Here is a 26,429-nt window from a genome sequence, read left to right as displayed (position 1 = left end):
AAGACATCATGCTGCGACTTGTAGCTTGAGTTCATTTCGACTTATTGCACGTATAGTAGGAAATATCATGTTGTTATGGACCTTAAGCACACATTGTTTCTTTTTGACTATACTGAGACTTTCATAAACGCTACTCTCGTTTTGATCTTTGTTGGTAATACAGTTTGCTTCTTATAGTTTCTATATATACATTAGCCAGTGGAAAGACTCCATGAAACAAATAATAAACAAAAGGTTAATATGCATTATATTATTAGAAAAGCTGTCAATTCACATTGAGAAAAAAGAGAGATTATTTTCTACAGCTGTAATTATACTTTAATGCTCTGTGACCGATACCCTCAAAATTAGCACCAAAAGAGGCAAAAATCAGAGCTGACAAGACTCTCATATAGAGGACAGAATTAATCCAAACTAGCAAAGGAACTTCAGAAGAGCTCCATCTGAACTCTTTTGAAAAGTCATACTGGAGCACTTCTTCCTTGCCAAATAATTTGATTTCTAGAACTAAATATCTGGGAAAAAAGCCCATTACTGTTTTATTTCAATTTTTGGTTACAATAAACTTAAAATATTTTCCTCTTTATGACATATTGTACATATTATATTGTACTTAAAAAACATATTAAAATGATCTGTGTTGGGTACATTTGCCTTATAAAAGCCTGAACTGTATTTCCTCCCTAATACTGTTCTTGTTAGCATTTTGGGGGAAAGGAAAAACCATTGAAGCCTGTGAACATGAAATTAAACTCCTCGATAAGCCAGGTTTACAGAGGTGCTGATTAACTTTATCTTTGATAGATCTCAGTGAATGCTTCGCTGTTGTAAATCTAAGTCACTTCCAGTTAGGGAAATGGCATGATTTTACTCCAGGCACTGAAACCAGAGCATAGGCTTCTCTCATTTAAATAGCTCTTATATTTGGTAGCTTTATAGTCAATAATGAGGAAGTTTTGCCTACCTGCCTACAAAAAATTCTGTAAGAAAAAACACTCTGAGAAGAAAAGCATTTTAAAGGTAATTTTGGGGTAAATTTCTTACAAAACTATTAATACTAAAGCTAAACTAATCTACAGGATATCTCAGTTGTCTCCTGCAAAAATACCTTATGCATAAATACAGCTGCTCATGTCATCCCTATTTTAGCTCTATGAATAAATGCTGGAAGTAAGGCATCCCAACTGGTGCTGAACTACAAGAAATTGCATTTTACATGCTGAAACCTTGCTGATGATCATAGTTCAGGCTGTTGTGTCAAAAAAGAGAAAGATTGCAGAAGTGAAAGCTGTCTGAACAAGGCTGTGAAAATAACCTCATTCCTGGTGTTTTTTGGTTGAGCTGGGGCTGCCTGACTCTGCAATTCTAATGTTTTTTCAAGATTGCCTTGAACCTACTTACAAAATAAGCCTATCGTTCTCATTTTAATCTTGTTTTCTATTAACCATAGCAATGTATACAGTCAGATTAGTAGATTGATCTCTCACCAGATGACTCATGCTCAGCACTTAAAGCTGGACTAAAATGGACTGAATTTCCATTATTTCACTTTTTTTTTCTTTGAGTCTGATCTCATCTTATTATTGAAACCATATTCCTAACAACCACAGTAGGATTTGTACCTTACTTTTTAGGAGCTGGTTTTCCCTATGCATGTTTTCTTCCAGGGGGGTTCTTGATGAAGCTGTTATATTGCACAAGCTTCTGGAGAGAGAGTTTTTTGGTTTCAGGATGCCCTGTGCTTGGATCCCTTTGGATCTGGAGGTGCCTTTGGAGGGATCTCTCTTTCTCAATGAGCCATCACTAGCAACAGCAACTGCCTTTGTGGATGCTGTATCTGGAAGACAGCCAGAGTCTGTTGTGCTGCTCCCACCTGTGTTGCACTGATTCTTCTTGTTTCCCGACAACATTAGCGTTCCTGTGAAAAAGAAGACAAAAAACCCAAATTCTATAACATAAGAGCATTTTTCTTTGAGCCCTCCAGTCCTCATAATTTCTATTTCCTACGAAACTGCTTTCAGTGGTATATTCTGAAAGTTGCGATAGAAATATTATCATGACTGTCATGCAGCTGTACTGCAACAAAAGAAATAAGAGGATAAACTGCCATTTTAGATAATATAAACACACTGTGATGGGCAGCATGGAAGGAGTCAAGATACCTCTGACAAAAAGCCATCCTATGTGTCCTGTCTCTTACTCACTTGAAAGAAATATTTTAGAGTGGTTAAATCTGGTCAAAATTATAGTTATGGATTCAATGGTGGCTGTGATGAAAACTGAGGATCAAGTAGTTTCAGGATCGGGGTTTTAACCTCTGTGTAATTGAGTGGCTGCCTCAGAAACATCTCTTGTCTCCAACATTTCTAGTGCCCTGTTCTACCTCTGTGCAAAGGTGCAGTAGGAACCAGTGGCAAAAGGGTCCGATTTGTACAAAACACACTTTTGCCTAAAATCTTTTTGATGAGAAGGATGTTGCACAGCACCTACAACTGCAGGACCCTGCCAAGGCCAAAAGTGACAGAGCTAGCTGGGGAAGCTCTGTGCTATACACACCTTGAAGGATGGCTCAGCCTGACCACCACTACTGCCACCAAAACCCTGGAAAACTGAAAACGCAGGCAAATAAATACAAAGAAGTGTCCAAATGAAATCCAAAGTATTGGAGACAGCAGAAAGAAAGGAGGAGGAGATGGGAACTGTTTCATGTCCCTATAAACCACTCAGCAGCGGTCCCTGGTAGGCAGGCACTCTCATGGCCAGACACACAGCGTGACCCTGCTCCTTCTTTTCAATGATGTGCATATATTGCCTATTGGCAGTCCTAGGCTGACCTGGGACCTAAAGATTTATGTAGATGGAAATTATCAAAAGCTAGTAAAAATCTCTGAAAGAAGGCAAGCAAGAAATTTGGGAGGTACAAGGGATAAAATCAACAACCGATTTCAGACCTAACCATAAACTCAAACTAGGCAGGGACTGCCCTGTTCTATATTGTGGATAAAAGACCTTTAATGAATGACTGGTGTTTCATGGCAAATGCTTTTGTTAAAGTGGCAATATAGTTCCTTTCTTTGCTGACTCATTGCCAGCAGCTGCACCTCTCCAAATACTTCTTCCCAATGTCTTAGTTGAGGACATTAGGCATTGAGGCAAATGAAGGTTAGAAGAGTTTTTCTCTGTTTCTCAGTAGATGAGAAAGAGTGAGATGGCACATTGTTAAATCATAGAATGGTTTGGGTTAGAAGGGACCTTCAAAGTCATGTTAGACACTTCCTTATCTCCTAGTCCTTAAGTAAAATTAGATCCTGCAGTGCTGTGCGAGAAGTTTTCAGTTCACTTTCTTGATCCTTAATCCACTCACAGTAGATGAGAAATATTCTTTGACACAAAATGACTATCTCCTACACACCTTAGTGACCTGAATGGCTCACGCTTCTGTATTTCTGAGGCAATTAAGGTACAGCGTCTAGTGTTTTTCCCTTACCATGCAGATCAGAAAGCTTTTAACATCTGAAGTTCCCTTCTGTAACTTCCCATACAGGGAGAAGGGGCCACCTTCTCAGGGGATCCTCTAATGATGGATCCCTGAAGATCAGCATAGACATAAAAAGATCCCCAACTTTCTTCTAATTAAATTCATTGAGATAAACCCCATCCTAAGCAATTTCACAGCCATACAGAAAATCTGGTCAAAGCAAAGATGCGCACATAGAGCTCCCAAATTCTAGGCTACCATCCAATCACACCCTCTGCTCTCTGGTATAACTTATTTTTCTCCTTGCTTTTCACACATTGCAAATATTTGCCTTATCTTTTGTCAAAACTTAGCTCTCTCCCCAGATGAAAACAGTTTTGGTGCAAGTACTCTCAACAAACTGGATAGACTTGATTCTGCTCATACACTCAGTTGGAGCTCATGCATTTACAGTGATTTCCTCCTCCAATCCCTGACCAAACCCATACCTGCAGTTATACACTGGTTTCTACAAATATTTTATGACATATAGAGCGAAAAAAACCCACTGGGACAGATTAATGGGGTCATGGGCATCAAAGAGTCCTAGTGGGAGGAGGTAGAAACAAGCAGCACGGTAGGAGAAGATGAAAAAAGCAGCAGGTAGCATTAAGTAACTGCAGAGCAGCAGAGGAGGAAGTCTTTTCACAAAGTCAGCCAAGATACTAGAAGGATAGAGGAGGGAAAAAAAGAGGAGAGCTAAACCACAGAAAGAAATCGAATGGAAAACAGATTATCTCTTTAAATCATCTTTTAAATTAAAATAGTTTACTGGCCAGCAGAAATCAGAGAGGGGAAGAAAAGAAAGTGGAAAGGAGAAAAGAGTTTTTGCTCTTCCAAGGCAGCATCACAGTAGGAGATAATTTGCCTTCATATCAAGAAACAGTCTGTGCAACAAATGTGTGTGTTGTGAAGCCAAATGACTTCTTCACCAAGACTGTGGGATTGCTTAACCACTGTGGTGTCCCCAGGAGAGCCTATTTGCTGCTGGGCATCAGTATCCAAAACTGTAGAATCAGTTGTGAGGGTGGTGAAAATGGGCTGCAAGAAAATGGGTAGCAGAATAAAACAGTGAAGACCAGAGTGAATGAAAGACTTGTCTATAAGTCACATCTCTTAACATCTTAGAACACGAATCTGCACAAAAGAAAGAAGAGTTGCCTGAAGTATTCACACTCCATTTACTCCTAACTACCAAACTAGCTATTTGTGGATATTGGCTTCCAAGTGTAAGTACAGAAACCTTCAGGAACTGAGAATTAAGCCCAAGGAATTTTCTTACATTTAGGACAAATGGAGACAGCCTTCCTTTCTATACTGCACCCTGTTTGTATTGCACCCTTTCCCTGATAAAAGAAACACCACGAATGGCATTCTGCCCATAAGGTATGGGGAATCCCTACAAAGACGTGAATTAGAAGAGGAAGTAAAGAAAGGCATGAACAGGACTAGGAATGATGTCTAAAATTAGGGAAATGTAACGGCTGCTGCTTAGCATTTTAGGCCAACAAAAGGTTGCGTGAGAAAGAATGTTAAAAAGCAGGATTCCTTATGCAATTCAGGTATAAGATCTCTGTATCCTTTCTGCATGAAACGTGTCTGCCTTGGATCTTGTGCTAATATTAAAATTGAACCTTAATCCTTATTAGATTCACGGTATGGTGGGGCTTTTTTCTTTGGTAGTTAATTAAGGCAGTAAGAAAAGGTGCACCTTGTTCTTGTCTAACATTGGAGGCAATCAGAATAATAACAGAGTCAATTTGCTGAATTTTTCGCTCTAACTCCCACTCGAATTAACCTTTCCCTTCAAAAGGTACACCCAGGCGTAGTCAGTCCCCAGGAAAACACAGCAAAGCAAAGCAGACATGGGCAATAAGAACAACTCCCTCATCCTCAAAGCAGCTGTCAATTACCTTAACTAAGGAACGCAGATGCAAATGATGTATAGGGAAAAAAAAGCAAAGGTACTTAAAGGTAGGATCACAGAGTTTCGCTCTGTACATTTGAGATTGGTTTTAATGTACTGTGTGGGGAATTAGGACTGTTACTCTCATTAAGCCTATCTGGAATTGTGTATCTAAATCCCCACTCACCAAACTTGAAATATATCTGCCCCTCTGAGATTAGCTAGAATTGCAACTGGATGACTAGCAATATATGTTTTTACTATTATCCCAGCTGAAGAAAGACTTTAAAACTAATGAACAAAGACATGTAAGTGTAATGCTTTGGAAGATAGAGGAGAACCAAACTCAAAGAAACAGAAAGCAGAATGATTCCATTAATAAAATCCAGTGAATGCAGATACTAGTTGTAAAAGTTCAGCTGCTTACAGGAGAAAAAGTTAAGGAGCAAGATCATAATTATGTTTGGAGAAAAGTTATTTTTGCCCTATGCAAGGATGAGGATGACAAGTTTGAGTTTTAAATAATGACTTACTGAAAACCATATGATGTTGGACGAGTCAAAACTATTCTCTAAAACCAAGGGTAGGCTTTCAAAAGCTCTTTTTTTTTAAACAAATCCTTGATCTCTGAGTAAAAGAACTATATTGTTTTGCTGTAAAGTATCTTTTTACGTTTTCCTCCCTCTCCCTTCAGGGGGTTTTGCTAACAGGAAGTGACCCTGCATTACAGCAGGTTAAACTTGCCTTTCCTTGAAAGACACACAATTCAGGCAAACATACCCTTTTGCATTGTTACTGCTTTTTTCCCCTCTTTTCACTTTACAACAGGATAATGCAGCTTTTCAGACTTTCACACAGCCCTCTTCCCAGTGTTTCAGTGTGGATTTTTGATGATTCATAACAAAGTGCTGCTTTGAAATTGGCCAAAGCTCATTTTAACATGAGCAGCGCTACAAATCCTCCCCGACCACCAAGCAAGCCTGACAAGAGGGGGCCAAGGAAGGAGACACACGGCGTTGATTCACTGTGTGTCATTAATGGGATCAGACATCACCACTGTAGGTAGGTTTTACATTATAGACCACCTGCAGGGTATTTTTTTTTTAATTTAATTTAATAAAAGCCCTATGTTGGGGCTGCTGAGCTCTTCCAGACCTCTGCGGTGAGAGCTGATGCTGCTTATGCCCCAAAGAGAGAGGAGCAGCAATTAATGTTCCTTAAATGTAAGCAACTTCTACTTTACAATCAGAGAATCCCAGACTGGTCTGAATGGGAAGGGACCTTAAAGCTCCTCCAGCTCCAACCCCTGCCACAGGCAGGGACACCTTCCACTAGAGCAGCTTGCTCCAAGCCCCTGTGTCCAACTTGGCCTTGAACACTGCCAGGGATGGGGCAGCCACAGCTTCTCTGGGCACCCTGTGCCAGTGCCTCAGCACCCTCATAGAGAAGAATTTGTCCGTAAAAACTCATCTCAATCTCCCTTGTTTCAGTTTTAACCCATCGCCCCTTGTCCTATCACTCCAGTCACTGATGAAGAGTCGCTTTCTAGCATCCTTGTAGCCCCCTTCAGACACTGGAAGCTGCTCTGAGGTCTCCAACATAGCTTCTCTTCTCCAGGCTGAACAGCCCCAACTTTCTTAGCCTATACAAACTATACCTTCTGTACCTTCTTCAAGATTTAGGCTCAGACATATGTAGGTGTAGGTTGTACAGAGCCCATACATGCCTCAAGCAGAGATCTGTAACCCAAAACCAAGACTCCAGCCTGCTGATGACAAAGACTGATGACTCAATCCCTATAGTGAATCAAGTATTAGCACAGCTAAGCCACCTGATCTTAGATATAAGTAAACAGACCACATCACCTCAACAGCCTGGTAAGACAGAATAATGGGAACATAGAGGACAATGGCAATATTATTAGTTATTTCAGTGTTTGTCAAGGGATGGAAGATAGGATGGATAATTTATTGCTCAGATCACTGCCGAGGAAAAGGCATCACTTTTAATCAGTGCACAAGCTGTAGCTGGCAAGGAGTGCTACAAAACTCAGATGTTTTTGCCAACATTTCTGCTGACCAGCAAGGAGATCTATATCCCTAACTGCCCTCTGATGCTTGTCAAATGGCTCTTTTGCAAGAGGGAGTGCTAGCTGCTCTTCAGCATTAACATCCATGGAAACTATTCCAATTGCAAAAAATCCTGACAGTAATGCAACTCTGCCCATGCTCCCTATTCAAAATGTAATGCTTAGAGAGGTTTTGGATTTACCTTTAAATAAAAACCTGGGGCTGGGCCATGTCCTCAGGTCCATTCCCAGTTCGTCCATTTGCTCCATTCTATATCTGAAGACACAAAGACAAGGCAATTCTGCAAGCTTGAACTGAGACAATCAGCCAGGCTGTTTCTCCTGATGAACATGTCATTGTACCTATACTAATGCTTCTTCAAACAGCTCTGCCTGGTGGGGGTAAGGCTTAATTCTCTCAGTTATATCAATAACAACTCAAGCTAAAGGTTCAGATTAAAAAGTCATCTCTAACAAAAAAGGTTGTGCTATTTCTAGCTCACTCTTTTTGGTTTTTTAATTGCCATTGACAGCTGTGGACACAGTTCTCAGAAGGAAGATGCTTTCTCTTTGCAAAAGCTAATATTTGACTGTAGAAAGTTGTAATCATTGAACAGAGAAAGCTTATCAAGTGTACCTAAGAGCTATTAATCTTCAACATGCAATCAGCCCAAAGTAGGAAAAGCCTCTTGATATTGAGAAACAGCTTGTTTAGAGAAGGCTTTACTGTAGTCCAACACTTGGCTTCAGAGCAAACGATCCCATAAGGCAGCTAATCAACAGCACCTCACACTAAGCATCTCTGTGGTGGTGACTGCCAACTCATTGTCTCAAAACACTTTGCAAATAAGTGATCAATCTTCCCTCTTGGTGTTAAACAATTTCTGGGATCTATAGGGTAGCAACGTGCTGCTCAGGACGGGATGTGATGCACTGACTCCGACTGCGCGTGGAGAGCGTTGGTGGAGCAAGGGTGTAATTTGCAATGACTGCACCAGCAAAAAGGAAACCCTCCTGCCTGGCACCTGCAGGAGATCATCTTACACTCTGAATCATGAGAGTGTGTTATTGCTGCAGAATATTTCAGTGGTCAGGATGTAATCCACCCACATGACGTGATTCAACTGCTTTGCACCAGTCAGTTCCCAACAGCTAACTGGTTGACAAGAGCATTTGGATGTTTTGCTAACATTTTCCCCCTTTTCTTCCTATGTGCTGGGACAGGAGGAAAGGAAAAAGTATTCTCTTTTTATTAAATCTTTCATAATTTGGAGGCTGGCCAAGCACCTGGTAATTGTGAATGCCCCATCCCTGGCAGTGCTCAAGGCCAGCTTGGACGGCGCTTAGAGCAAGCTGCTCTAGTGGAAGGTGTCCCTGCCCATGGCAGGGGTTGGAGCTGGATGAGCTTTAAGGTCTTTTCTAACCCAAACCATTCCATGATTCTGTGATTGTTTTCTCATTGGAGATAATCAATATTAGGTTTTAGACTCATGCCTCAAGTCATCATTGGTTTTCTTGTCATGCCTTTTTGGCCATGTGACACCAAAGCTGTGTTTTTAACAAACCCAACACTTCCAGATAACTGGTTCTTAGACTGAGGGGATCTCTGTATTGTTATGAACCATGGGGGTGGTTATTGAAAATACTTTGCAATTTGCAGCTACACTTTCAAGACATTCTTTACAACATTCACTTGCTAAAAATCTCAGACACCCATGGTTGCATTTCAAGGATGTCATGCTAGAAGCTACCAGGCACTATTGCAGGGACTCAAGGAGTAATCTGATGCAGTGTGGCTTTAAAAGAAGAAAAAGTTCAGGATGATTCGGAACATTTAAATAGTGATTTTCAGGGTAAGAAATGTATCAACCACTTGGTATTCTCATCATACCCAAGACACCTACTTGTTCAGTTCTTTCTGATAATTTACCGCAGCAAGACTGAGCCAAGTACTCAGACTGCAGAACTGCTGCTCCTACTTTAAACCAAGTGTGAATAAGGGGAAAATGAGGCTCTTTCTTCCAGTGGCATAATGCAGTCACTGAATGCACACAGCCCATCTCTTCCTCTTAATTATTAATGATTCTAGTATTCAGTTGTCCACTGCTTGCCCTGAGTGCTAACGAGTGACTTGCCCCCTCCAGAGACTTTCACTTCAAATTGTCTCACATTTTTACCAGCTCTGACAACTCAAGATAGAAGTGTCCACCCTGAACAAGATGGAAACCAGCAGAAAAATAAAACCCTTAAATTTCACATCGCAAAACAGGGAGAGCCGAACTTTAATTTTGCTCTTCAACAGACAATATGATCCTCTTTGGGAAAATAATTCGAATTTATGACTTTCCTCATAGAAATGTTGTGCATGACATCAAGAACAGGGAAGACATCCTTCTGTCTCCTAGGGAAACAATTTCTAACAAGTTCATTGCTACGTCCTGTGGTATAAAACTGAGCCTTTAATCTGTAACAGGCAGATTGCTGAAGGTGAGGAGATCCTTCAACTTCAAACTATTTTATGGGCATGCCCTTAAACAAGTGAAAACAAACAAACAAAAACCTCCACCAAAGAACCAAACAAAATCAAGAGCAAAACAGCCATCCCTCCCAACCATCCATGGCTGCTTGTTGCCTAAAGCAGCAGAGAAATTGCTAAAGAACAGCTAAATCCATAACATCACAGTGCCATTGAATCACCAGTGTCGTCAGTGGAAACCAGCTTAGAGGCAGCTTTGGCTTACACAGCCTTGAGCACCATCTATTCCTCTTGCTTATGTCTGTTGCCTATGACCTCCAATAGTATCTATGCTTCTATACCACAGGGCAGAAGGCTACATTGCTCCTCTGGGTCCCACAGTTTTCTAAATAAAGGAGTAAAAAAATGTCTCTTCACACTGATCCATTGCTTCTTCTCTTACACCCAATGAGCATCACCACCCCTTCCTTCATCACACCAAATTATGGGGGAACTGGCATCAAGCACTTGAAACAAAGAGCAAAGCTCAAGAGCTTGGTACTCCATAAACATGAAAGAGCACTCCAGAGAAGAGGAGGCATTCCCTTCCTTCTAAAAATTGATTGAAAAAGCTCCAAGGTAAGAAAAGGCATTTCTATTACCCATCACACAGGCTTGGGTCTGTTTTAAAGGCTGGACAGCCTTCCAGAGTCACTTGTAACTGAGGGCTGCCAGTTCCTCCCTGAGTTTTCAACATCCATAAAGAATGAGTCCTCAGTTTTTCAGTATCTGATATGGTACATAAAGGTCACCCTGCAGTGTAACACAGACCCAACGACACAAAACGTCTAGACTAAGGAAAATTGACAGCCTCCTCCATTTCAAATTTATACCAGATGAAGTGAAACATCAAAGGAGCTCCTTTTAATGGGCTTTTTGGCATGTGGTCCTTTGTTCTTAACAAGTCAGCACCAGCTGCTACGGCCATAATGCCAAGTCAGTAACATCCCTGGCCAGATTCTTGGCTCATGTAAATCAGTGTCACTCCTCTGAAGGAAGATATTCCTATTGGTTGACATCAGCTGAAGATTTGGCTTTTTGTGTTTGGCAGGTGCAAGCTGAAGTAAAATCTTCTGTGTCATATTTCATATTTCTCCTGTCTTCACCATCACTACTGTGTGATGCTGTACACATTCTCAGGCTGCAGAGTCAATTAGCATCAGCTGTAGCTACTCAAGTTTCTATACAATAAATTCCACATTGTAAGGAACAGCTTTCGTCTGATTATATCTTGTTCATGTATATGTGTGTATGTATATATATAGATATATATTTCCCCCCCAAGACACACACTAATCTTGTATTCTGGGTTATTGCATGGCGACTTTCCCATCAGCAGAATAGGAGGTGAGAACACCAGATAGGCCACATTTAATCATCACAACATTTCAAATACTGCTTAATAATTGAAAGCAAACACTATTAATAGTGTAATAGTAACCTTCAGTCTCAAGATTGCCTACATTAGCCAGTCCTGATAATCATGAGTATATATTAGTTCAAAGGTGACCTACACATATTTTCTTGCTATGCAAATGTCTCACATACCAGGAGCTTTTCAATGTGTATTTAAAGCAAAACCACTTTTTTTCCATTGCAGGTAGTAGCATATTGAAATCCCACAGTACCAGCTGTTCTGATTTTACTCCAGTACAAGTGCATATATATGTGTATATATATATATACACACATGCACACTACATAAAAAATTAAAATAGCTCTTGAAACAAAGGAAAGTCTAGCTTTACTCCTTAGAAATCATGCTGGTGGCTTCAACACTTGATAATAAAACTCTTGTTAAGAAGGAAAGAGAGCCTGTAATCATCTGGGGCCATTGAACACCCTACAAGGCCAGATCCCATCTCAGTTTTCTCCAATCACTGTCTTGGGTTGTTTTGATTAAGTAAATTATGTTTTCAAATCACCGACTGCTCTCTCTGGGAAGGAAGTATAAGCAATGACAATACCAGCTCTCTGATTTGTCTTGTTCACGGCTTTAAATGTGGTCTTCCCCTTCTTGAAAGTTCATTCCTGAATTCTGCAGCAGAGTAGATGTCAGCGGTGCAGCCCCTTCCCCAGACACCCCCTGCAGTGGGGCTGGTTCCTAGTGCCCACAGTCGCAGCCATCACCATTGTGTCACATTCACCTTCCGCTGCTGACTCACGCATACCTCATAATCCTGAGTTCCATACTGGTGGGTCATTTACACAGGCGTGTGATTGGCAAGATGCCTTTTGCCATCTCCCCCTGCCCGCCTTGTGCATCCTCCACATCTTCTGTATCTCAACAAAGGGCTGCAGGAGCCAGCACAGCACCTACCATTCAAACTAGAGTTACGTCTCTTTCCACCTCAGCTGTTCTTCCTTAATAACTCAGCGCAGCAGTTTTGGGCATGACAACAAAAAAGAAGAACAACCCAAAAGTGTAGATGTTATAAAAGATGAAGCATTAGCAGAAGTCATTTCAGTTTATAAGATAGCTGAGGTTTCTAAAGGCCCTCAGGCATCAGGAATTTAATGATTACCTAAGCTTAAATGGATAAATTTAGGTGTTGGCATTTATGATCTTTCACAGCAAAGCGATCATATTGTTTAATCAAAAGATCAAAATAAATTGAAAGTTGTTCCATTTTCTTCTCTTTGCCCCTTTTTAGTAATTCAGCATAGAGCCCAGTAGGTAACAGATTGTAAAAGATGGATGGAAAACTAGATATTCATGTGGAATATATTCGTTAAAAGGCAGGTGAGAAATTAAGATAAAATATGTTCCTGTCTTCAGCAGAAACAAGACTAATCTTTTCATTTTTAACTTACCTTGTATTTATGAGACATCAGCTACAGACAGTAAAGGAAACTGCAGCATTCACTTAAAAGCAGCGCTAGCAAGTTCTGACAGCTTGTTAAAAGCCATGACCGAAGGGAGGGTGATGCACATCAATCACCCGTGACAAGGACCTCATGGAGCTTGGCCCAGGCTTACCCTTGGTCATATCTCTGAGGTGGGTCGTTTGGCTCTCTGTGGGCCATTTCACATTAATGGCACACATTCCTTAAGCTGTCCAAGGGATGTAAATGCTAGCCACTCACTACAACGAAATGCCAGTAGGTCCTACAACTATGTCCTCCTGCAGTTCAAGTCTGACTTCACATATAACATAAACTTGCCAGCACTTACAGTCCAAATTCTTGCCAGATAATGGAAGTAAAGTACCCAAACCATTGGAGCCCGTAGAAGATACAGTCCATGAGGGTGAAATCACAAAATCATATTTCATCCTTTGGATGCTGTAGCATGAAACAAGGCTTTGAACGCCAAGTCTGAGAGATTTGGATAACTATAACAACCATCTATGAACGTAGCCCAGGATCTACATTAATATTCCTAAAATATCCTTTTCATATGTGGCACACTGTGGAAATACATACCTCTGGAAATTATGTGGACCAACCTCCTACTGACAGCAGGGCTTTAGATTAGGTTGTCCAGGTCCATGCAAAGCCAAGTCTTGAGTACTTGGATTTGAACATGAAATAGTGCAAGTAGCATTCTAAGTAGAGTCATGATTACTTTAGTGAAATCACATGAAAAAATAGAAAAAAAGACACTTCAAAGAGGCCATGACTCAATTGGCCCTATAGGAAACCACAAACTTGGCCCCAGTTTCTGTAAAGCAGATAGGTATTTGGGTGCTCATTCCACTTCAGATCCTAATAAGGCAGCCTATACATCCTGCAAACTACATTTACATACTTCACACAGAAAAGTCTAGCCTTGAAAGTAACTTTTTACTTTTCTACCACGGTGATGTTATTACCACTTGTATTTCTGCTGGCAGGAGGCTATTGCCTGCAGCTGCAAGTGAATAGAAACTCAAACTTTCTGGGTCATCAGAAATGGGACAGACAAAACGCTCTTCACCTGTAAGATAACTATCATAAACTATTAACACCATGTCAGAAGTTGCTCACTGCCCCTTCTCATTAGTCCTTCTTTTTAAACATTTAATTTCACAAACATTTAATTGCATTAAGATAGAGCAAACCAAAGCTCAAAGTGAATGGATTTGAACTAATAGGCAATGGAGGAAAAAATACCTGTAATAATTGGGAATCTGTAATGGTATAAAGGGCTTTGCTGATGGGGTAGTTATTTCGCTGTGCTGGTAAAAGAGCATCTTGCAACACAGGCTGTGTAATTTTGAGCTGTATACACAGAAGTGCCACATCCAAAAGCAGGGAGGCCATAGTGTCCCATTACTGTGATCTTCAGCTATTTAAAACTAGTCCAAGAAAAAAAACACACAGGCTATAGGACAGTGTGAGATTCACACCAGAATGGAATATTGGACCTAAGAGGTCACTTCTCGCCCCCACCTCCCCCATTTTTGGAGCTAAATAGAACTCCTTTTATCATTTTCTCCCAGGTTATATTAATACCAACTGCCTTTCATTTTAAAGAGCAGTATGGATGTCTCCTATATTTAACTAGTTTTCTTGAAACTTGTCACATTTCATGAGTGACAGCAATGCAAAAGCCCATTACTTTGGGGATCCTGGTGAGAAAGGCTGTTGTTTTGAAGCATTATTCTGGCTGTTTATACAAATGTCACACAGGAAAGTTGTAGCAAGCTGATAAATACCTTCTTATATATTACAAAGGGTCTGATGGAGAGAAATATAGACCTTTACATTCTACATTTTTGCTTACACAAAAGGTGGAAGCAGTTAAAAAGGTAACGCTTCCCATGTTTTCTTACACCTGTATTCTTGTGTACACAAAAGGTGGAAGTGATTTTTTCCGAGCCCAGTATTTCTCAGCTGGTTATCTCACTTATTTCCTCTTTTCAGTAAAACCGTGAGCACTGCCTTATTTCACTTTCTAATTACTTCTGGTAAAAGTGCTTCTTTCATGGCCACCACAAAGGAAGGTTCAATATTATTCTAATCCTTGTTTCTGTGGTTTGTCGCAGAAAGAACGTAGTGGGTGTTGAACAAAGCCTTGAATATGCAGTACTTCCTAGGGAAACTTCAGGAGGACATTGTTACTTCAAACCATGATGAAGTCCAAAGCTGAAATGCTTAATTTCACTTGTGGAAGGTCCTCACCAACCCATGCCCCTTCATATTTCTCCCCTCAGCTCTTTAGCACTGGTTAACATCTTCTCTCTCCTGCTCCTCACTGCTCCGTCTCCCCTTCAGCAACAGCAAACCTGGATCACACGTATTTTATCTCAGGCTTTCTTCACCCTGCAGACCCATGCAGTTTTGATTTAAGCGCCTGACTCTGGAATTACCGACACTGCTGGTTTCTCAGTGGAAAATCCTGTCTCTGCAGATAATGTCTTAAAGAAAGCCTCAGAACAAAGCAATGTCTTCTCACTGTCTGCACCTTGGTACCTGCGAGAGCAGCCCCATCGATCTCTAGCACAGAGTGCAGCGCCAACAGGAAAGTGCAAAGGGAGGTGCAGCCCAGGTTTTGTACCTTGTCCAGCCCATAAGACAACACGTGATTTCTCACCTTTCTCTTTTTCCATTTACACACTGGGAAGGTGAAGGTATAAATGAATCTGAGGAAGTAGCTTATGTTCATATACTGACCCTTCCATCAAAAAGGCCATATAAGAACAGGGCAATTGCAATTAAGCTTAGCTCAAGATCATGGGAGTTAAGTTTTAACCTTAGTGCTCTTGGTAAAAAAAACAGACTCACTCATTGACATTCTTCCCATCCACACTCCCTTCCCGGAGAGTCAATAAACTCAGCTGTGGTTATCCAAGTGCACTGTGAAATAGCTGCTACAGCCCGGTGCAGCAGAGGCTGTACCACTCTGGGCATGAAGCAATCCCCATGGTATCCTGCCCTTCCCTGAGAAGCAATGTTGCAAAGACAATTTTATGCTTGCAAAATGCTTGGAGATGCCCGAAACAAAGGTGTTAAAGATTTGCAAGCCGTTGCTTGCAATGGCTCCAATACCTGGAGCCATTCATTATAAAAGCCTGGGCTTATTGCTATAGCCTTCTAAATAAAAGCAGAAACCAAGATCATTTTTAACTGCAAGGAGCACAAAACCAAGCTCGTCGCAGCCATCTCCTTCTGAATCTCACACATTGAAATTCAGCTTTTATATAAAGAAAGACCTGATTATTTTCAGGGACTAGGCACTTGTGTATTCCAAGGATCGAAAAAATATAGTTATAAATGGTTAAAAATAGAGGTTTAATGCAGGAAACACAAGCAGAGCTTTCTGTATCATCTGATGAGCAGCCTGCATCACATCACTAGCATGGCAAATATATTCATGGTTGTCCTGGAACTGAAAACGTCTGGCTTGTGCTCTGACTCACTGTGCCTTTCCAGCAGCAGAGGATTACTGTTATCTGCTCACATAAAACCACTGTGGTGGGTCTGTTCCAGCCTGAACTTCTGCTCCACCAGACTGAGGTTTATGGAAATTACTTACCTGCTTCACCACTTGAATTAGGAAGCTGGAGAGAAAATGTAGTGTGACAGCTGTCAGACTGCTTACCATCATCTTCCTTTGCTGTTACTACGTTATTAGGTCCTCTGGGTGTATCCACAAATGCTGGAAGTTCAGAGACAAAGACACTTTGTACAGGGTATTTACTACCCAAATAGCCTCCATTTGTTTTCTCTTTATTAATTCCATTGTTTTCTGTTAAGTCTGCACTCAAGTTTGATCTGAGTGGAGTTTTGTTTTCTCCTAGGAGCTTCGTTTGAAATATCTCCTCAATTGGCTCTCCATTAGCTATGCCATCTACTCCATCTGCTGTTAATCTAGACAAACTGCAATTTATATTGAGGGATAACGCTGATCTATGAAGTTTTTGGCATTTAATTTGAGGTTGGTCAATGCACACATTGAGCGACTTGTCTAAATAATAGATGGTATTTGGACACCACTGAGTAACCTGAAGGTGGACACATGAGATGAAGGAAGGTGGTACTTTCTGTCTCCCATCACTGCTTTGGAGATCCACGCTGTTCTTGTTCCCAGAGTCAAAAAGCTGCTTTGGTGGCTCTTTACTGACTTGTGAGCAAGACTTGGACATCTTTAATGGAGAGGTATGGTGCTTTGTGTGTCCATGTGGAGGCCAGCAATGGAGGGACTCTGCGGGGACTTTGCTTGAGGTGGGGGAAACGGCGTTGGGCTCTTGTACTGCCCCAGATCCATGTGCTGGGTCACTGAAGCCTGCAGCAACACGCCTGGCTGTAATAGTTATAGAGGCAAACCCTTTCTGCTGGTTTGGACACTGTTTTTCCTCTGTGATGGGAGATTCCAATGGAGACGTGGTGTCACCCAAAGATGCCTGAATTTCTATTCTGCTGGGAAGCACCATAAATGCTCTGTTAATGTTGACTGCACCATGTTTAGCCAAAGACTCCTTCGTGTGATAAGCACTGGGCTGGGGGATCATGGACAGCATAGGTGAAATGGTCCAGTTTTCTTTAGATTTATTCTCATCAACCATCTGTGAAATGACTATTGGTGAAATAGTTGCATTTTGTGATGACAGAGATTCCTGCAAATGAAAAGATTCAAATTACCAACGTAATCTATCATAATGTATGTATCAGTTTCTCATCTACCATCTATCACACCAGACAGTTCTGGTTGAGATTTCTTGTTGACTTCCTATTCATACTAACTTTTGTCATTCAAAAGCACAAGCTCTTGAAATCAGCTCTGAATTGCCTGGAAGAATTCAGTGAAAACCTTATTGGCCTTGTACAAAAACATTAACATGAAAAATGTGTATTCTATTGTTTTCAATATTTAGCCCATCACAGCAGTTAGGATTTGTGGCTGCTCTATTTGTTTAAAAATGGACATGTCAAAGGCAATTGCCAGCTTCAGGGTCTCAACTGCTCTTTCATGATTATCTGCTGGAATTTAAAATGCATTTAAGTATATTACGGCTTATTAGCCTGAAGGTCCATGTGTGCCATCAGATGGTGCAGAGGACGTATAGGCACCAGGGGCATCACTAAACTACAACCTCACCAGTTATAAGCATGGAAAAACTTCTCCATAAGCACTACCTATAACTGAAATAATTACCTCCAAGGGCTCCAGATACTATTTTAATTCATTAGTTTCCTCTTGCTTATGATTACCTGGCGGCACCTATCAATGATGTAAACCCACACATGTCCAAGATTGATTGACACTGGCCTGGATTCATTTTTCCAACCATGACAATAAGCATTTATCTTGATAGAGTGCACATTATTTCACTCAATGTGACAAAGGAGATGCTCTTATATTAAAGCTATCAGACAAAGAGGAAACCTGAGTTTAAAATCTCCTGCTATTATTATCAACACTGGTCACAAAAGTCACATGCAATAAAGCATCTGCCCTAATCTCGCTGACTGCTGTAAATTGGCTGATTTGATGGCTCCTGCCCTGTGTTCCTAGATCTCTTGATCCTAATAGAAAAAAAACCCATTGAATTGGCATGCAAAATCTGAGGATTAGCTTCATAATGAAAGCTTATCCAAGTTCATTTGAGGTTTAGGTGCTTTTTGCTAACTGCACTGCTCCTATTTGTTATGAATTCATCTCGGTCATTCATCTGGGTGTCTATCATCTGATAATCAACTCCAGCACTTTACGAGTGTTTCACAAAACATAATGTTCTTCTTCCTCAAGGAAGACTCTCTGAGTGACAGAGTTGTGACCTCACAGGTGCCAGAGGTGGGACACTGCACCAAAGCCCATGGGGAAAACCATTCCTGTGCTCCTGTCCTCCATGCATGGAAACAGCACAGAAAATGGTCTCCTTTGTAACTTGGGAAGGATGATTTGGGAACCCAAATAGGTAGAGGTAGAGCAAGAGTTCATTAATGAGGTGAAATGGCAAGTAAATTTTATCAGCTGTTTAAACCAGCTGCCTGTGCTTTTGACAATTCAATAATTTCACAGCCCCAGGGAAAGCATTTTCTTCCTCCTTTCTTTCTTTCCTGGTTTGTAACAGCATTTGCCTCATATTTTTCAGCACCGCGTTTACTTCTACCTACAGGTTTAAGACCTTTGCACGCCTTCCAAATCTCTTAACTTCCCTGAAATTTCTACAGAGCACCAAAGAAGAACGTTCCTTGAAATACTTTATTTAGGAACCATCTCTCATGCTTCAGTAGTTAATTTGACATTTATTTATTTTGTTAAGGGCTGCACAGATGGGGACATCCTGCAAGAGTCCAAAGGCACGCAAAAAATGCTCCTGATTAGCCTAAAACTAAAGCACCAGTATTTAAACTTATTTACTTTTCCTTTCTCTGCTTTAGTATATGCGTTATTGCCTCCTTCCAATCTCTGGCATAGAAATGGATCTTTAGGGTTTGACCAGCTAATCCTATACTTTTGGGAGCTTTCAAGCTTCACTGCATCTTGTGTAAAAAATAGGCACTAACGCAAAGTAATTGTGGCGAACTGAAAACCTCAGGCTTTATCTGAGACAGAGGGTACTGATATTTGGAAACTACTTGATTTATTCTCCTGGGGTGTTTTTAACAGCTTTCCTCCAAAAAGAGCCCCTCTGCAACTTCTTTCACCCCTCACCACGAGCACACAGAATCGCGACATTTAGCCCTCGTTTTACGTAGCCTTTCTGCTGCCTAAGCTAAGCGTAGCTAAACAAACCCATGTCCAAACACACTGCTCAGCAATCAGTGATTGTTTTTTGAAACCTGAATGCATTCTGCTGACTGCTATCGAAACATAATGTATTTATTTTACCTTGGTAGAGCTTGGTTTGCTCTCCGCAGCACTCTGCCGCCGAAGGCCTGTGCATGTCCTCTGACCGTCAGGGCTCCATTGCTTTTGTGTCCCTCCTGGGGAGAAAACACAGAGGAAATAAGATTATTTCCAGAGTCCTGGAGGAGGTGTGTTAGAAAAACGTGGGCTTAAATTGAGTGTAAGAGGGAAGGAAAGAGCTACTGCAAATGATCTGATTGTCCTGAGATGTGATTATCGGAGGGATCCTATTTCTCCTACGTCCCAGGAGAGGGACCTGAAAGACCCTCGGGATTCTGCTGCTGAGATGTGTTCATGGGCAACCTCACAATGCATTCGGGGCTGATCCAGAACTTGAATATCTCTGCTTTTGATTTCCATGGCTTCAGGCATGGGTGTGGAAGACTTGGGGAAGATGAGAAATGGAGATTTCAACAAATGTCACTTTTCTGTGATCTGAAGAACTAGTAGCACATATGAGCACACTAATGGGCTGGATGCTTACAGGTTTAATCTCATTTGAACTAAGTCACCTTCACATTTAAAGAACTACAGTAATTTTACATCATATTCACAAATTCTATTGCATCATGACTTTTCTAGTTCAGTAATACCTATAACATTAACGCGTTGGATGGGGCTTGGAGCAACTTGGTCTAGTGGAAGGTGTCCCTGTCTGTGGCAGGGGACTGGAACTGGATGAGCTTTAAGATTCCTTCCAACCCAAACCAGTCTGGGATTCTATGACCAGTCTCTCTTTTTGACATCTTTTGTGTTCTTTGAGCTCTAGCTTGTCTGCAGCTTTTTACTCAGAGCTAATTTCCACATAACACGGAGTCTGGGCTATTGTAACAAAGCATTACATCTGCTGTCAACAGTTTTGCCAGAAATTACATTACTTTCTATTTTGTACTAAGCATCCAAAATTAATTGTCAAAAATTCTCTATTTGGACTGAAATCTCTTGACACTACTCGCTGTTGCTTTATGGCAACAAGTCACACCACTGGTAAGACCTTCTGCACTACTTTTCTTTCACTCAGACAGCCTGCCACAGAAGCTAATCTTCTACTAAGCAGAATTTCACTTTACATGTAACATTATATTAACAAAGGAATATAAATCAGCTCCGCTTTAAGAAGTGTTCATTAAAACATATCCACCGTAGCAGGCTTCATCTTGGGTGCAGCTAAGGAGTAGAATTGAAGGAGGAGGAAGGTATCAGGTCTGTTCCCCATTGAGATCTCTCCTTGAGTCCTACGACAGAACAGCAATCATAAAACATAACAAGATGCTTGATGAACATTTGGCTTTAATAAAGCATACTAAAGTATACTTCAGCGGCACAGCTCCAAGATGTCAATGCCCCTGTGTATATTTTCATAGCAGGTATGAAAGAAAAGGGAGGTTTGCTTTTGTCATTGAGCAACAGAAAAGTCCTGAGCAACAGAGAAAACAGCTGGACTTATTAGTCACAGTATGGGGAAAAAGAGAATAGCCGGAGCAGAGGGCCCACTACACGTTTTCATTAGCAAAGAAGTGAACTGTGGTTGCAGACAGTGAAAATTCAATGAACCTGATCTGGCACTGGATCTTGGTAACTGCTAGCACAGAACATGGGTGAGATGCCCTTGGAGCATGCTCTTAACCCTGCTGTGGTATGCAGTAAGAAGGTGGTGCTGTGCTTTCACTGAAGGACAAAATCCACCTGCACCCACCAGAAGTGGGATAGGGGCAACTGCTGGGTGAGCCTTATGAGAAGCTTATTTTCAATGTACCACTGCTCTGGTGAATTACGTGTGAATACCTTCCTGATTAAGAAATGCTGCATATGCTGTCTTGCTTTTTAAACCTTGCTTTTAAATAGGGAATAACATGCAGAGAATGATCAAAAAGAAATTCTTAGAGTTAAGGCAAATAAAAAAATGCAGAAGTTTGGTGAAAAAAAAGTACACAATTAAAGTGAAAACTTCCACTAAATTATCAATATTTTCCTTGAATACTTTACAGTAAGAAAACCATAGTTGTCTTAGATCGAGCTGGAAAGCTACAAGAGGAGAACATCAACTTGTGAACATCAACCAGTGTCCAAGGAAATCTAAAAGGCTGGCTGGAGATGAATCAGATCCAGACAGCCATGCTTTGCCAGATGGCCTTTCATGAATTTCATTCAATGTGTTTTCAGCACAAGAGAAAGACTGAGTGCTACAGGGTCAAACAGGAACAAGCTGTCAAAGTCCACACCATAAATTACATATAATATGTAAGTTGTTCTTATCAAAGTAACCTCCTGTGGTTAGCAATAATCTGTAGGTAAGACCTTTCAATTTCACATACAATGGGAATGTATTGGTTAATTCTTGCTTGTATAACTTTAAAAAGTAGTGTTTCTGGAGCAGGAGAGATAGGAAGAAATGAGGTTGGAGAAAGAAGAGGAGGAAATGTTTTTCTTTGCTAAATCATCCAGAGTGGAGTTGTGAGTTGCATTTTGTACCATACCCTGTGCAAAGGCATTCTCATATTACTACAAGAATCCTACTGCTGGAAAACACTCAGACTTTTGGCAAGTCATTTAATCTAGTTGCTGAGATAGACTAAATGGCATTGGCGGCTAATGCTCCAGTATTTTTCCTGGTATTATTAAATCTATACTTGGAAGCTTTGCATTTGTTAATTTATGTCAACGGAACAACCAACAAACCTTTAAGAAGACCTTGAACCTGTGTTTGGAATGAAGATACTTCAAGGAGCATAAAGGTTTAGCTGAGACCTATCACACAAAGTGTTTTCATACAAGTTCTCATTGCTGACAAAACACATCACGCTGTAATTCCTGTTACACAACAAAATGCAAAGTTCAGTTTTGCCCTGTGCAAAATCATGAAAGAAATGGCATTTTGAGTACTTTCCATCCCTGTGGGGAGTATGAGAAACTTATCTCTATCCAAGTTGAAATCCCAAGGATTTGTTTAACCTCCCCTGACCCTCCCTTCCCACCATGACCCACCTCTCCAACTTACAAACAGGAGATGGGAAGAGAAATAGAGGAGCAATTGCTGGCATATAAACTTTGTCCTATTACGTCTTCACTCTTTAGTTTTTCCCTCACAAATACTGTTTGTTGAACCAAATGATACGCTCCTTGGCAAAGCATCTGGACATCCAGCTACAGACCAGGGTTTTCCTAATTACAGAGTGCAGCTGGAATCGATTCTCCCAGTCTCGAGTGCCTGGATGTCTGCCTCGGGCCAACTGGCAGCCGACTCAGATAATGATTCAGAAAAGATGTACTTGTAAATCAGCTTGCTAAAACACAGATAGATTGCAAAGGTGAGGGTGTTGGTGAAAAATAGCGTACCACAACTACTTGGCATGCACAGGTCAGACCAGTTTGTAGCCATCTGGGGTTTTTGCACAGAACTTGAGACACATTAAAATGGCCCATGAATAATGCTATTTTCATAGAATCCCAGACTGGTTTTGTGTTGGAAGGGACCTTAAAGCTCATCCAGCTCCAGCCCCTGCCACGGGCAGGGACCCCTTCCACTAGAGCAGCTTGCTCCAAGCCCCTGTGTCCAACCTGGCCTTGAACACTGCCAGGGATGGGGCAGCCACAGCTTCTCTGGGCACCCTGTGCCAGCGCCTCAGCACCCTCACAGGGAAGAGCTTCCTCCTTATATCTAACTTAAATCTCCCCTGTTTCAGTTTGAACCCATCACCCCTCGTCCTACCGCTACAGTCCCTAATGAAGAGTCCCTCCCCAGCATCCCTATAGGCCCCCTTCAGATACTGGAAGGCTGCTCTGAGGTCTCCATGCAGTCTTCTCTTCTCCAGGCTAAACAGCTCCAACTTTCTCAGCCTATCTTCATACAGGAGTTGCTCCAGTTCCCTCGTGACCTCCTCTGGACTTGCTCCAACAGCTCCACGTCCTACTTATGTTGGGGACACCAGAACTGTAAAAGTGCTGCAAGTGGGGTCTCACAGAGCAGAGTGGTTTCAGGTCTTTGTTAGACATATACAGGCTGCCACCCTGGGGCGGGTTGTTTGATGACACCCCCAGTGACACGGCAGAGCTGGAATGCCTTTAGACCACTGGCCTTGGCCTCTTCTCCAGTTTTTGTCATGAAAGTTGCATATTCATCTGATGACAAACTTCAAATACAGGTCAACTCTTCCAATCTCCTCCACCCTGCTCCAAGCCAAACCTGATCAGGTCTGCCATCCTCTCTGACCCACCAGTATCATCTCAAAATGAACTGCTCTGGAGGCTCCAAGAACTTCCAGCACCTCCCTCACACCACCACAAAAGAGCATCACAGAATAAACACACTGGTATGAAACTTCACCAAATATACTGTCTTTTCTGTTGGTTCTTACACCACCACCTAGGAGACCTGTGAGGGGATTTGGGTCCCTCCCTGTCCATGGCAGCCAGGATCCCTACAGCCCCCAGGTCAGCACTATTGAATACCCCAAAATACTCAAATTCCCCACTTGGCACCAGAGAGCTAAAGGACATCAATGTCTTGGCTGCAGGGTCAGGTATCAGAGCAATCGCTCAGCTAATACAATGTCTTTGGCATCAATGAAGACTTATTTTTAAACCCTTTTCTCCTTCTGTGCATTATTCCTACTGTAAGTTATCAGCAGGTAAACCACGTCATTAAAATCAGCTTGGAGGAACTAATTTATACTTCATTCTGTTTAAAGCATTAGTTTTGTTCAAATTATCTTGTGTCTTTTTACATTCAAATACCTGAGGAAGCCTCTAGGAAAAGAGTCATCATTACAGATTCACCACACCGCCTCTCAGTAAGGGCTGGGAGAGATCATCACTCACATCCTCAGATCTGAAGTGAGTCATCCAGAAAAGCCATCCGGACATTACAGACACATCTAAGATGAAAGCCAAGTCAGAATGAACAGCAGAACCAAATCCACATCTTCTGGTCTTCTTCATGTGTCATAAAGAAAGAATATCATAAAATTGCAGAGACTATTGTCATCTAAAGTAAAACTGAACAATGAAGCTAAAGTACCAAAAGTAGAGACAGGCAAATACTGAAAATCCCACCTTATACTGAAGTTCCTGCTGGTACTGAATTGATTTAAAGGCAATCTACTGGTGAATGCTGTGTTTACTTATTAGTAGAGAAATTGATGCATCTCCAGAAAGCCTTGGCACTGGCACAGTCTTGTCATCCTTCAGGGATGTTACCCTGAGCCTCCAGAAATGGTGTTAAATTCAAGTAGAGATGAGGTCTTGTACTGATGATGATCCAGAGGCAATATCCCAGTGAAGATGGGGCACAGGCATAAAGGCAGCCCCACAGCCACATGTGGAGTTTACTCATCCACAGTGTCATAAAAATAGACCTGGTTATCATCTCTTCAGGATTCGACATCAACCGTCATCTAAGACCAAACTGCAGTTTTCACTAGAGATACAGGAGGAGCACACAATGCCATCCTGATAACTCAAACACAGCTAGAAACCATACTGTGCTTACCCATCATAGAATCCCAGCCTGGTTTGTGTTGGAAGGGAGCTTAAAGCTCCTCCAGCTCCAACCCCTGCCACGGGCAGGGACACCTTCCACTAGAGCAGCTTGCTCCAAGCCCCTGTGTCCAACCTGGCCTTGAACACTGCCAGGGATGGGGCAGCCACAGCTTCTCTGGGCACCCTGTGCCAGCGCCTCAGCACCCTCACAGGGAAGAGCTTCTGCCTAAGAGCTCATCTCAGTCTCCCCTCTGGCAGGTTAAAGCCATTCCCCTTGGCCTGTCCCTACAGGCCCTTGCCCAAAGCCCCCCTTCAGATCTCTTGTCAGCCCCTTTTCGGTGCTGGAAGATTGTTATAAGAGAGGATGACAAACGCAGGGTACTTCAGTCCTGCAATGCACTTACTTACAATGGGGGTCAAACAGCAATACAGGTTTAGGGGAGAAGAAAGCAGCTGACAACTATTTACTTGAAAGCTTTCTTGTCGTGAATAAAAGCTAAACCAACACAAACAAGTGCTTTGCCACAAAAGAAAGTACTTGAACACAGTTGCATGAAGATAATAGTGTTTTAAGGCAGCTTTGTTGGGAAGGTTTTCAAATGAGAGTAAGCGAAACAGCCTGAAATCATTTTAGTCTGAACAGGCTTCCTTATGTAAACAAAATGGAAAAATGTTTTTTTAAGATGTCAGGATGGATTTTCTTCTATTACAAGTAGCATCACGAGATTTGTTAACTGAATTATCTTGCCCTGCTTGCACACCTTGAAGCTGTAGCTGGCTGCCTGCAGGGATGATTACGGGATCCGCCATGGAACGGACAAATGAGTTCTGGTCTGCTATCAAAAAGCCAGAAGTCATAAATCTCTCATTATCCATGCCATTAGAAGCAAGGTGCTCATCAGGGGACTAAACAGAGCACAGGAATTATATCTTGAAACCCATGCAGAACAGAAAAAATAGTGATTTCATTATGCATTGCTATTATTCTTTATCTTCACTTAATAAAGTGGGAAATCACCCCCAGCATATCCATCACACAGAGACAAAATTAAGTAGATTCTTCTCTTGCTCCTTTTTCAATTTCTCTCCCTCCTCCAAGGGTTATTTCTATTTCTTCCCTATTTTTACATTTTCAATGGTGTGGGGGGAATGCATTCCTATGTTTCC

The 26,429-nt window shown here is 41.5% G+C and overlaps 1 protein-coding gene across 3 annotated transcripts in view; it reads right to left on the bottom strand.

Annotated features, from left to right (window-relative positions):
* Positions 1–26,429, bottom strand: part of CUNH10orf90 (chromosome unknown C10orf90 homolog) — a 70,808-nt gene that overhangs the window by 17,097 nt on the left and 27,282 nt on the right. For 2 of the 3 annotated variants that reach the window (XM_062635219.1, XM_062635221.1), the window contains exons 2-4: positions 19,767–19,861; positions 16,467–17,547; positions 1,628–1,918 (exon numbers count right to left, since the gene is read on the bottom strand). In XM_062635219.1, coding sequence (XP_062491203.1) covers positions 1,628–1,918; positions 16,467–17,547; positions 19,767–19,861 — 1,467 coding nt within the window. The remainder of the gene's footprint in view (positions 1–1,627; positions 1,919–16,466; positions 17,548–19,766; positions 19,862–26,429) is intronic. The other variant, XM_062635220.1, reaches the window with a different exon arrangement.

The sequence above is a fragment of the Pezoporus occidentalis genome, unplaced genomic scaffold (genome assembly GCF_034315485.1).
Source record: "Pezoporus occidentalis ecotype Australia unplaced genomic scaffold, CSIRO_AGI_Poc_V1 ctg45, whole genome shotgun sequence".
Classification (NCBI taxonomy): domain Eukaryota; kingdom Metazoa; phylum Chordata; class Aves; order Psittaciformes; family Psittacidae; genus Pezoporus; species Pezoporus occidentalis.
The sequence above is the reverse complement of the archived record's forward strand: the minus strand, read 5'-3'. Positions and strand labels throughout refer to the sequence as shown.